The 14,026-nt window shown below is 41.7% G+C and overlaps 1 protein-coding gene across 4 annotated transcripts in view; it reads right to left on the bottom strand.

The window, feature by feature from the left end:
- Positions 1–14,026, bottom strand: part of LOC144501688 (platelet-derived growth factor subunit A-like) — a 75,566-nt gene that overhangs the window by 60,470 nt on the left and 1,070 nt on the right. The window contains exon 2 of one of the 4 annotated variants that reach the window (XM_078225619.1): positions 11,687–11,758. The exons of the other annotated variants lie outside the window; for them this stretch is intronic. Coding sequence (XP_078081745.1) covers positions 11,687–11,758 — 72 coding nt within the window. The remainder of the gene's footprint in view (positions 1–11,686; positions 11,759–14,026) is intronic. 4 annotated transcript variants of the gene reach the window in all.

The raw sequence follows: 14,026 nt of genomic DNA on the forward strand, positions 1-14,026 counted from the left end.
AGATAAAGATTCAGAAAGTGTACTTTGTTTCTCCAAATTACAATTCAATGTTCTGATGGACAAACATCACATCAACATCTGGTTAAAAATCTGAACTCCAAGAGAATGGTGATAATGACTGGAAAATTGTGATGATCACTATAGAGATGCCATTAAGAAATATTATCAAAGCTAAAGTTCAAATCGACATGATCAAAATCAAAAGAAGTCATAGAGCGGAATTCTCCCATCCAGGGACGAAGTTCAGTACACAGTACCAGGTACACGGTACCTACTCTTGCAACTCGGCCAACGTTGTCTACCTGATACGCTGCAGGAAAGGATGTCCCGAGGCATGGTACATTGGGGAAACCATGCAGACGCTACGACAACGGATGAATGAACACCGCTCGACAATCACCAGGCAAGACTGTTCTTTTCCTGTGGGGGAGCACTTCAGCAGTCACGGGCATTCAGCCTCTGATCTTCAGGTAAGCGTTCTCCAAGGCGGCCTTCACGACACACGACAGCGCAGAGTCGCTGAGCAGAAACTGATAGCCAAGTTCCGCACACATGAGGACGGCCTAAACCAGGATGTTGGATTTATGTTACATTATCAGTAACCCCCACAGCTTGCCTCCTGGACTTGCGGGCTATCCTGTCTGGAGGCAATACACATCTCTTTAACCTGTGCTTAATGCTCCCTCCACCCACATTATCTGTATCTTTAAGATCTGGTTGGTTGTAGGGATTCGCATTCTAATCAGTATTCTGTAACTTGATTTTGTGTCTCTGTGCCCTGTTTGAGAGCACATTTCCACTCCATCTGACGAAGGAGCAGCGCTCCGAAAGCTAATGGTATTTGCTACCAAATAAACCTGTTGGACTTTAACCTGGTGTTGTTAAAACTCTTACTGTGTTCACCCCAGTCCAACGCCGGCATCTCCACATCACGAAGTTCAGTGACAGGGACCAGAACATAGAGTGTTTCCCACTGTTAGCAGGAAGACACGCCATATCTCCCAACCCGGTTAATTATGTAACCAGATATTTCATGCCATATTTCATGGCGGTGCAGGCCTGGATACCGCACAGTCCACCATTGCGTCCAAGTGCCATTTGAAAAGTCGCCAAATATCACTGACCCAGTATTGAAGAAAGATGGACCTCTGGAAATGAAGATGGATCTCTGGGAAAATTCTGAGCCGGAACATGGACATGCAATAGGTTTTGCCCAGCATTTAATACGAGGGAACGGTTTGCAACTTTATACCAGGAAGACCGATTGCATTGCCCCTTTTGATAAGTATGATAATATTTTTTGTTGAAGTGTACATGAGCAGAAAATTTAGACAAAGTATGTCAAAGCTGGAAATTAACCACAAGAAGTAATATCCATCAGATAAAAATGATCAGAGTTTAACCAGGACAGCAATAGCAATGTTACTCTTTGATTCCAAGTCTCAGTCACAGACACTCCCTTCTGGTAGTTCCCGCACCAAGGTCACAGTGCTATTCTGAGGGTGGGTTGGAATACAGTGGAAATCTCCTCGTCCAACCTTCCCCCATTTCATTTCATTTCTCCCCATCTTATTCTCTCTGCCCAATTCACAAATACACCAGCAAGGATTCTCCAACCTCGCCAGCAGCTGGAATTCTCCAGTCCCGCAGCAATAAATGGAGATTGGGCTAAGTGCCAAATTCTCCGTTCTCAGTGGTGGGGCATACGACATCAGAGCATTCCAGCCACAGTCTCACTGCCATTTCCAAGTTTAAATAGACACCCATTCCCCATATCTTTAAGAACATATGACATAGGAGCAGAAGTAGGCTATTTGGCCCATCGAGTCTGCTCCGCCATTCAATGAGATCATAACTGATCTGATATACTAATCCTCAACATCACATTCCAGCCTTATCCCCAAAACTCTCGATTTCTGTACTGATTAAAAACCTGCCTATCTCAGCCTTGAACTTCAGCTTTCCTCTCTTGGTCCTATTTACAAAGAACATGCTATCCCTCAGCCTCTGTCCATTAATTATAGTAGCCGGAACTTTCTCTTGGCATCACATCCAGCTTTCCATCTCTCCCTCCAGTACCACTTCCGGCTCCTGCCTTTAGTTGCTGCTGGCCCAAGGGATTGGAAGCCATCACTCTAGGATGGGAGTTCCTAACCATAAGAGGTTTCTCACTGGCAGCATACAGTCTGGAGAAACAGCAGTAGGAGAGAGATGATGAGTGTTGCCCTGAGTAAAAGTGGCAGCTATTGATTTCCATCCAAAAACACAGGCAAACACTTCCTGAAAATGATTATCCCAGGAAATGTGAATGCGTGTAATTCACTGCACAGTCAGATACTGCTAGCTTCCTAGGGATACGTACGGGGAAGACAGTATGCTACATCTTTAAAGTATGCTTTCATTAACCCCAAAGTAATTTTCCCCACTTTCTGTAATTCCTCTTCCACGCAGTGTTCATCGTTCTCTTACAAAGATAGCACACAAACAGCAGAACCAGCTGCTCCCAAATTTCTGCCAATTTTGCCCCAGAGGCAATCTGTCATGGAGTGTAAGAATTGGCTCTGATCTCTGTTGTTCGGCCTGAAGAAAGGCCTCACCTCCCTGGCAGCCCAGGCAAGATCAGGAATTCAGGGACATGATCATGTATATGAACTTTCGACTTACCATGCCATAGAACCATAGAATCCCCACAGTGCAGAAGGGGGCCATTTGGCCCATCGAGTCTGCACCAACTCTCTGAAAGAGCATCCAACCCAGGCCCGCCCCTGTCCTAGCCCCATAATCCCATGCATTTACCATGGCTGATCCAACTTACTTACACATTTTTGGACACTAAGGGGCAATTATTTAGCATGGCCAAGCCAGACCCCCCACCCTCCCGCCCCCCCGACCAACTTAACATCTTATGCGGAATGGACTGTTTTGACTCAGCAAAATTCTGGAATGTAGGGTGCAGGTTACGATATTAAACAATAACCAAATTATTGTGCCAAGTTTTAATTTGCATGACCTATCAGTTATCTGAACAATGAAAATACTCTTGATGTTTAAGTTGTTCTGATAGACCCTAAATAATTAATCTTAACTAGTCCTACAAAACATTACAGCAGCTTTAAAAATAGAGTTGGTAAAATACAGGAGAACCAATGCACTATGTCATTGGTAGTGGGAATAATGTTTTGCCTCCATAGTATCGAGTTCCCACTCTCAGCCATTACTGTTGGGAGGCACTAAGTAGAAGTCATTGAAGGGCAGAAATAAGAAGACTCATTCCTGGATCGTTCATACATTTCAGTCATCTGCTAGCTCAGGCTGGGATTGATGGACGTGGGGAGCAAGGCCACCCACTGGAGACCACCAGAAAAAAAGGGGAACAAACAAGGCTGCAAGAGCGATTTGTACATTTATTAAAATGAGAAGTAGCTTGTATATTTTTCTGGTGATGCTGTTCACCTATGTTTAGGATGAGTCGTTTCCTGCACCAAGTCATTTGTTACTGCCTTCACTGCATTTGGGAATTTTAAAAGGAAAATTGTAGTACTTAGGCAGCAAACCAAACTGGACATTGTAACTGCAGAGATCAACAGCAGCCACGCTGAAGAGGTGAAAGAAAAGCAAACAGCTAATCTAGAATCTCTTCTGCTGCCATTCCCTGTGTTAGTACAGATCGCACAAAACGCAATAATGTAAAATCCCGTTAGAGTACAGATCCAAAAACAGAGGACAAATTACAGAGAGGCAAAGGTGAAGCATACAGGTGTGTACATGTGTGTGTGTGCACACGACATTACTGAACACCCTGATTGTCTTTTGCTTCCATAACTATCAGGGACATTGTACCCCATTTCATGACTACCGCACATTTCAAAATGCTTAAAATAATCACTAACTGGGGTCGCACCAGGCGGCACAGTGGTTAGCACTGCTGCCTCACTGCGCCAGGGACCCGGGTTAGATTCCCAGCTTGGGTCACTGTCAGTGCAGAGTCTGCACATTCTCCCCGCGTCTGCATGGGTTTCTTCCAGGTGATTCGGTTTCCTCCCACAGTCCGAAAGACGTGTTGGTTAGGTGCATTGGCTGTGCTAAATGCTCCCTCAGTGTATCCGAACAGGCGCCAGAGTGCAGCGACTAGGGGATTTTTCACAGTAAGGATTTTCAATGCGAGCCTACCTGTGACACTAATAAATAAACTTAAACTTAATAAAGAATTCAGGAGAAACATCTTTACCCAGAGAGTGAAGAATGTGGAACCACAAGGTTCAGATGTACTCTTACCAAGTCTAATCGACACACTTTGCTTTTCAGACACCGACCTCACCAAAAGTGCACAACTGGAGACAACTGCTGATTCATTGGGGAAACTGCCTCCATGAATGTAGTTGAGTTCACTGGCATGGATTCATTTAGGTGGAAGATGGAGAAGTACATGAGGAGATGGGTGTATGTTAAAGGGTTAGATGATGTAGGAAGGGAGGCTGGTGTGGAGACAAAACACCAGCATAGACCAGTTGAGCTGAAAGACCTGCATAGGTGCCCTATATTCTATGTTAGTCTCACAAAGCACAGCTGTGACACCAGCAATTGACTGTTGTACAAGAAAAAACATTTTTTTTTTAAAAAACGCATCTTGGAAACTGAGCAGAATGAGTAGACAAAGTGATGGAGTACCAAAGAGACAACGGCAAGTAAGAGAGATGAAGTAACAGGAGTTGGGGAGAAACAGAGGCAAATGTTTCACATAAAAGAACAGTTTGAAACAACGCAGTGGGACACAAGAACATAAGAAGTTGCAAGAACAGAAAATGTCGCAGAGAAATAGGAAAGTTACAGCCAATACTTCTGAACCTCTTTCTTCTCTTGCCCAAAAAACTGAGCCAAACCATGGTCTCACAAAACTGAAATTAACTTCGGTGGAAAACTATTTTTAAAGGCCACATTTAAAGTAAATGTGATTTTCCTGAATAAGCTATAATTGAAATCAGAATGATAAGTTCTTCAACAAATGTTACATATTTCTAAATTGGACTGATATCTCATGAAATCATGCATCTTATACTTTGACAACAGTCCAGTTGTCTCCAACATACTTGCAATATAAGCTAATCAATTCACACTCTGGTATCAGACAAAATATATAAATATTCTAAAATATGGGGTTAACTTTTTTGATTCCACAGACTTGCAGTAAAAAGTCTTATGACTGCATGACACTTCCATCGTAAATTCCCATTATACATTAAAAGGAACAACTGTTGTAAACTATAGACCATCAGATTGTGGGAGGAGATAAAGGGGCAAATTTGTAGGCAAGAAATAAATAGTAGTAACATTGGGGGCTTCAGTTGCCTTAACAAGGACTGGGATAGTAATAGTGTAAAGGACTAAGTGAGAGGATCAAGGGTTGAATGGCTTACTCCTGCTTTTATTTTCTATGGCTGGAATTCTTCGGTCTCACGCACCCCACTGCTACTGCCAGCAAGAATGGAGAACTTGGCATTCGGCCATGAGGAAAGAAACATTTTTGGATCTAGTTCTGGGGAATGAAGTGGAACAAACTGAATGTGTTTCAATGGGGAAGGACTTGGTGATCATTGCATCAGGTTTGGGACCATAATGGAAAAGGCCAAGGAACAAACAATCAAGCATAAAAATATCTAATTGGAGGGGGGGCTAACTTCAATGAGTTGAAAAAGGATCCAGCCTCCGTAGATTGGAATAAAATTTGGTAAGCAAAGCAGTAAATAACTAGTGGGAGGCCTTCAAAATGGAGTTGGTTCGGGTTCAAAATAGACACATTCACATGAAGGGTAAAGGAATAACAATCAAAGTTAGAGTCTTCTGGATGATGAAAGATATGGAAGTAAAAAAGACAAGCGTGAGGTTTGTAATACAGTCGAGAACCAAGATGAATATAGAAGTTATAGAGGGAAATAAGGGAAATTCTCTTGGGGGCAGAGGAGCTTGGTTAAGGTACTGAACAACTACTTTGCATCTGTCTTCACAAGAGAAGAGGATATAGCCAATGTAGCAGCACTAGGGGAGATATTGATATTAGATATGATAAAATAGATAAAGAGATGCTTAAAACGTTGGCAGCTCTCATGGTAGAAAAGTTAGCTGGTCTGGATAGGGCGCACCTGAGGTTGCTGGAGGAAGCAAGGGTAAAAATTGCAGAGGCTATGGCATGAAATGTGACAGGGAAATGATTAGTATTATATTTAAAGTGATGGCGAACATGTACATATTGAACTGATAGAGGAAATAGGAGAACAAAATAGATACATGTAAATGAGATACATGTACACACAAAGAACATTGGCAATCCAAGAGCATTTTTCTGCAAATTAACTGAAGTAACCACATTAGTAAAGGAAAGTTCAAAGATAATCCACTTAGAGATAAATTCATGCAGAATCCAATATTCTACAGCAAATGCAGTTTGTTACCTGCGTAGCAGTCAGAGGGATCCGATGTGAATTGTGTCACTTGTTGGCGCACATTCACATGACCTGTGTGGGAGTATGTTTGGTGCATGCAGCATCTGTTGTGATGCTTCTAAGCAACAAGAAGATTTACTGCAAGTTATCAGAAATGAATAGACTTGTTTCTGAAATACAGAACCAAAATACCAGAAACCCTGCCCTTAGTTTCATCAAAGGGTGCACTGGAATCAAAGACACTACTGTCCATCAAAAATACATTACGCATCATCTATAAACCATCTTTGCCTCAAATGTATATCAATATCACAGCTAAGTGAGCACTGAAAGAATCAGTCAGCAATAAGTTAATAGTCCAAAAGATGTACTGATTAGCTGCTTTGGCTATGTTAAATTCTCCCTCAGCATAGCCGAACAGGCGCCAGAGTGTGGCAACTAGAGGATTTTCACAGAAACTTCATTGAAGTATTAATGTAACCCTACTTGTGACACTAATGAATAATCTTTAGTTAACTTCATGGATTCATCTTCCCAATGGCAGATTAAGAAGAAATAGATTTTTTTAAAATTACAATCCCCAGGGAATTGAAAAGGAATGAAAGTTGGGGATTGAAATGCTGTAGATCTGGGGACAGGAAGATGAAGGTAGCTCATGTGTACATTGCACAGTAAGATTGAATCTGGATATACTTTGACAATTTCACAATTGAACTGTGATTTGGCAGCTCAAAGATGTGCAACAAAGTCTCGAAATAATATTTTCCAAATCTATTTGAGTTTGTGGTAAAAATTTCAGCAACTACTTAATGGGTTAGAGAAAATGCTCCGAAATGGTAATTACTGCAACTGTGAACAATTTAGTTATTAAATATGGAACAATTCTATCTGTTTAACAACGTTCCCCAGTATTATTTTACACAACGATGTGGTGGCTGCTAAGACTACAATAATAACTTAAAATAGACCAAGCCTATACAATAACTTTATATAAAACATCACCCAAAGAGACTTATTTGGCCCACTTTGGGGGGGAAATTAAAAGTCATTGACATGTTTGGCTTTGATCTTTATGTCGTCATTGTCGGCAGGAATAGTGCCAGAAGACTGGAGGATGGCAAATGTTGTCCCCTTGTTCAAGAAGGGGAGTAGAGACAACCCTGGTAATTATAGACCAGTGAGCCTTACTTCTGTTGTGGGCAAAGTTTTGGAAAGGATTATAAGAGATAGGAATTATAATCATCTAGAAAGGAATAATTTGATTAGGGATAGTCAACACGGTTTTGTGAAGGGTAGGTCGTGCCTCACAAACCTTATTGAGTTCTTTGAGAAGGTGACCAAAGAGGTGGATGAGGGTAAAGCAGTTGATGTGGTGTATATGGATTTCAGTAAAGCGTTTGATAAGGTTCCCCATGGTAAGCTATTGCAGAAAATATAGACGCATGGGATTGAGGGTGATTTCGCGGTTTGGATCAGGAATTGGCTAGCTGTAAGAAGACAGAGGGTGGTGGTTGATGAGAAATGTTCATCCTGGAGTTCAGTTACTAGTGGTGTACCGCAAGGATCTGTTTTGGGGCCGTTGCTGTTTGTCATTTTTATAAATGACCTGGATGAGGGCGTAGAAGGATGTGTTAGTAAATTTGCAGATGACCCTAAAGTCGGTGGAGTTGTGGACAGTGCGGAAGGTTGTTTCAGGTTACAGAGGGACATAGATAAGCTGCAGTGCTGGGCTGAGAGGTGGCAAATGAAGTTCAATGCGGAAAAGTGTGAGGTGATTCACTTTGGAAGGAGTAACAGGATTACAGAATACTGGGCTAATGGTAAGATACTTGGTAGTTTGGATGAACAGAGAGATCTCGGTGTCCATGTGTATAGATCCCTGAAAGTTGGCACCCAGGTTGATAGGGTTGTTAAGAAGGCGTACGGAGTGTTAGCTTTTATTGGTAGAGGGACTGAGTTTCAGAGCCAGGAGGTCATGTTGCAGCTGTACAAAATTCTGGTGCGGCCGCACTTGGAGTATTGCGTACAGTTCTGGTCACCGCATTATAGGAAGGATGTGGAAGCATTGGAAAGGGTGCAGAGGAGATTTACTAGGATGTTGCCTGGTATGATGGGAAGGTCTTATGAGGAAAGGCTGAGGGACTTGAGGTTGTTTTCATTAGAGAGAAGAAGGTTAAGAGGTGACTTAATAGAGGCATACAAGATGATCAGAGGATTAGATAGGGTGGATAGTGAGAGCCTTTTTCCTCGGATGGTGATAGCTAGCATGAGGGGACATAGCTTTAAATTGAGGGGTGATAGATATCGGACAGATGTCAGAGGTAGGTTCTTCACTCAGAGAGTAGTAAGGGCATGGAATGCCCTGCCTGCAGCAGAAGTGGACTCGCCAACATTAAGGGCATTTAAATGGTCATTGGATAAACACATTGATGATATTGGAATAGTGTAGGTTAGATGGGCTTTAGATTGGTTTCACTGGTCGGCGCAACCTCGAGGGCCGAAGGGCCTGTACTGTGCTGTAATGTTCTATGTTTACAAAGATTTTTCAATAGTTCAAAAATGCACAAAGTATCATTATGTTAATGAAAGCACGCAACAGGGATAGATAACTGTTACAGGCTTTGATACGCCAAACATTACTTTTGTAAATATCACACAATTATTACAGCGCAGAAGGAGACTATTTCGTTCATCATGTCTGCCAGAGATTCTGTCAAGAGTGTAGTTTTTGGGCTATTGAAAAAAAACTGGAGTGGATTCACATTTCATAAATCACAGAATCCCTACAATGCAGAAAAGGCCATTCAGCCCACAAAGTCTGCACCAACTCTCTGACAGAGTACCTTACTCAAGCCCTCTCCCCCGCTACCCCTGTAATCCCACACATTTCCCATGGCTAATCCATCTAACCTGCACACCTTGGGACACTAAAGGGCAAGTTAGCATGGCCAATCCACCCAACCTACACATCTTTGGAATGTGGGAGGAAACCCACGCAGACATAGGGAGAACAAGCAAACTCCCCCAAGGCGGGAATCGAACCCGGGTCCCTGGCAGAACCCTTAAGAGTATTGATAGACAGAGGGATCTGGGTGTACACAGGTCACTGAAAGTGGCAACGCAGGTGGAGAAGGTAGTCAAGAAGGCATACGGCATGCTTGCCTTCGTCGGCCGGCGCATTGAGTTTAAACATTAGCGAGTCATGTTGCAGCTTTTTAGAACTTTAGTTAGGCCGCACTTGGAATATAGTGTTCAATTCTGATCGCCACACTACCAGAAAGATGTGAGGCTTTGAAGAGGGTACAGAAAAGATTTACCAGGATGTTGCCTAGTATGGAGGGCATTAACTATGAGGAGAGGTTGGAGAAACTTGGTTTGTTCTCACTGGAACAAGGGAGGTTGAGGGGCGATCTGATAGAAGTCTACAAGATTATGAGGGGCATGGACAGAGTGGATAGTCAGAAGCTTTTTCCGAGGGTGGAAGAGTCAATTACTAGGGGAATAGCTTTAAGGTGCGAGGGGGCAAGGTTTAAAGGAGATGTACGAGGCAAGTTTATTTTTACACAGAGGGTGGTGGGTGCCTGCAACTCACTGCCGGGGGAGGTAGTGGAAGCAGATACGGCAGTGAGTTTTAAGGGGCATCTGGACAAATACATGAATAGGATGGGAATAAAGGGATATGGTCCCCAGAAGGATAGTGGGTTTTAGTTCAGTCGGGCAGCATGGTCGGTGCAGGCTTGGAGGGCCGAAGGGCCTGTTCCTGTGCTGCAATTTTCTTTGTTCTCTGTGAGGCAGCAGTGCTAACCACTGTGCCACTCTATTTTTTCCTCTTAATATTTTCTACTCCATTAGAAAGATTTCCTAAAGTTATGTACTCTTGTGATTTAGAACGGTCTAATAGAGAAATAACAAAGTGTGCACATACTGGACCATTGGTTTGTGCAAACTATGTTATGATTATAGACTGAAACTTTCCCCTACTTTTGATCAATTAAACAGTTCTCCCAAACCTTATGCAAGGGGAAGAAAAATCTCAAAACTATATCCTGAAAAAGGAAAGAATTTTTTTAAAGTAAAATTTTAAAAACTAAGGCTGCATTATTTGTGGTTATCTACACCATCCTGTGAGGATAAAGTCTAGTACAGAAAATTCAATTTTGCACTAAGAATGAATTATTCAATTATTTGAATCAAATAAATAAACAGCAAGTTTTGAATTTAACGTCAAAAAGTTGAATTATCAGACAATTGGAATTAAATGACAAGTTCATCCCAGAGTACTTAAGGAAGTGGCCCTGGAAATAATAGGTCCATTGGTGGTCATTTTCCAAAATTCTTTGGACTATGGAATGGTTCCTACAGATTGGAGGGTAGCTAATATAAGTCCACTATTCAAAAAGGGGGATAGAGAGAAAACAAGGAACTATAGGCCTGCCTAACGTCGGTAGTAGGGAAGTTGCTGGAGTCCATTATCAAGGATTTCATAGCACAGCCTTTGGGAATAATCCGACAAAGTCAGCATGAATTTACATAAGGGAAATTATGCTTGACAAAGCTACTTCTTTGAGGATGTAACTAGTAGAATTGACCCGATAGAACCTGTGGATGTGGTTTATTTAGACTTTCAAAAGGCTTTCGACAAGGTCTCAAAAAGCAGATTACTATGTAAGGTTAAAGCACATGGGATTGCGGGTAGTATCTTGTGATAGATAGAAAGTTGGTTAACAGGCAGGAAGCAAAGAGCAGGAATAAATTAGTATTTTTCCGATTGGAAGGCAGTGGCTAGTGAGGTACTGCAGGGATCTATGCAAGGGCCTCAAATGTTCACATTATGTATTAATGATTTGGAAGAGGGAACTGAATGTATTAGCTTCAAATTTGCAGATGATACAAAATGGGCTGGGAGGACGAGATGTGAGGAGGATGCAGAGATGCTTCAGTGTGATTTGGACAGGCTGAGTGAATGGGCATATGTATGGCAGATGCAGTATAATGTGGATAATGGTAGCAAAAATAAGAAGGCAGATTATTATTTGAATGGGTGTAAATTGAGAGAGGTGGATATCAGTAAGACCTTGGTGTCCTCATGCATCAGTCGCTGAAAGTAAACAGGCAGTAAAGAAGACAAATGGTATGTTGGTCATTATAGTGAGATGATTTGAGTATACGAATAGGGATGATTGGCTACAACTGCTAGGGCATTGGTAAGGCGATACCTGGAGTATTGTGCGCAGTTTTGGTGTCCTTACCCGAGAAAGGATGTTCTTGCTATAGAGGGAGTGCAGTGAAGTTTTAGCAGGCTGGTTCCTGGGATGGCAAGACTGTTATATGAGGAGAGACAAAGTCCGTTACGATTATATTGGAGTTTAGAAGAGTGAGAGGGGATCTCATAGAATCATATAAAATTCTAACATGATTAGACAGGTAGATTCAGAAATAATGTTCCCAATAGTGGGGGGAGTCTAGAACTAGGATCATAGTTTGAGGATAAGGGGTAAACCTTTTAGAACGGAGGTGATGAGAAATTTCTTCACCCAGAGAGTGGTGAATCTGTGAAATTCATTACCACAGAAAGTAGTTGAGGCCAAAATGTTGTGTGATTTCAAGAAGGAATTAGATATAGCTCTTGGGGCTAAAGGAATCAGGATATTGAATATGATGATCAGCTGTGATCATAATGATTGGTGGAACAGGTTCGAAGGGCTGAATGGCCTCCTCCTGCTTCTATTTTCTATGTGTGTTTCTATGCAAGTTAAAATTAGACTGTACAAGATGAACTCTGAAATGTATGAGTTCATATTAACAGATTTGCTTATTTTAAAATTCCCATGGAATGTTAGAACAATTTATCCCTTCGGATAGGCTCTTTTGGGATTTAAGTGAGTTAAATTTATTGAACCACATTTTTGGATAGAAAGATTGATGAGGCTAACAGCACTCGTGTTATTTATGTAGAATGAGACAGCAACTTCTAGCAACCGCATAAGCGTAGGTAAATGCATACATTAGGAAGTTACTGTCCAAGATGCCTTGTTCCTTCAAATATTGAGGTAACAACAGCTCAGTGAGAGACTCATCATGGGAATAAATGGAATGGCATGAAGTTGTTGCATTTCTCTAATTAATATTTACTAAACATGCCATAATAAGTGAGGATTCCAGTCAAAGTACCCTTCTAATAGCATGGTACATTTTAACTGTTGATGACCACTCTCTCCAGCACTGAAAATTAACTTTTACAAGTAGGGAATCTAATTTCTTAACTTTTGTTACTTTTCCTTTGCCTCGTTTATCTTTCTCTCAATCCAATATTACTTTCCTTCTCTTTTTGCTTTATATACTTGATTTGTTATTGAATTAAGTGTAAAAAAGAAAGATTTGCATTTTTACAGCACTTTTCATGATCACCAGATGTCTCGATGTGTTTTACAGCCAATTAGGCACTTTTGAAACATAACACTGTTGAAAAGTAAGAAATCTAGCCTCAAATTTGCACACAACAACCTCCTTCCCATAAACAGCAATGTAACTTTGTTTTGTTATGTTGATCCAAAGATAAATATTCGGCAGGATATGAGGGATAACTCCCCTGTTCTCCTTCAAATAGTGCCGCAGGATCTTTTACATCCACTTGGAAATTGGAAAATGGGACTAGCAGGGTAAATACAGGAATCGTGCTTTGATGGGATTATTGTTGGTGCAGGCTCGATGGGCTGAACGGCCTCCTTCTGCATTGTAGGGATTCTATGATCCTATGATTCATTTGAGAGGGCAGAAGGGGCTTCTGTTTAACACCTCTTCCAAAAGACTAGCTCTGGCCATGCAGCACTCACTCAGTACCACGCGTAAGAATCGGCCTGAATTTTTATGCTCAACTCCTTCAGTGGGACTTGAGCCTGGAGACTGAGAGGCAGGTGTGCTACCCACTGAGCCACTTCTGACACTATTCAAATGGAAGCCTCTTGGTTCAGATTCGGCACTGCTCATTCACAACTCTTCAATCTAATCGGGTAAGGAAATATATAAGTGGGTTCCCTGTTCACAGGGGGCCAAGATGCCGTGTTGCCAGCACAATACTTTTTGGAAGTATTGTGAAAGTTCCTGTGCAAAACTTGATTTTTAAAAAAAATCTACAACCGAGTGTGTTGAGCAGCTGGTATCATTGGTGCCAGTGACAGCAAATTATTTTTGGTGCACTTTTATCATCTTGTAGGTAAGAAATGTAAAGATGCGATCAGAGGTAGTAGTGCTTCTCTTTAGCATTTTGAGTGTGACCTCTCACCTCCATTCCATGTTGCACCTTAAGGCTCAGCTAATATTAGTCACTCACTATCTGACTGAAACATGACTTGAATGACAGTCTCCCACACACTGGAACACTGTGTTATTTCTCTCGTGAGCTACAGAAGACTAATAATCACTCCTCTCTCAGTCTGGCATTCTTTGCACTGACATTATAAAATAATTTATTTTTCACAGTACTGCAGTTATTCCATCACACATTGTCCAGCACCACAACTCATCTCCCTTTTCTGTACATCTGTGATCGGCATTGATAATTAGCAGCTTTTCTTTGGCATTGATTATAC

This window comes from Mustelus asterias, chromosome 12, assembly GCF_964213995.1.
Source record: "Mustelus asterias chromosome 12, sMusAst1.hap1.1, whole genome shotgun sequence".
Lineage (NCBI taxonomy): Eukaryota > Metazoa > Chordata > Chondrichthyes > Carcharhiniformes > Triakidae > Mustelus > Mustelus asterias.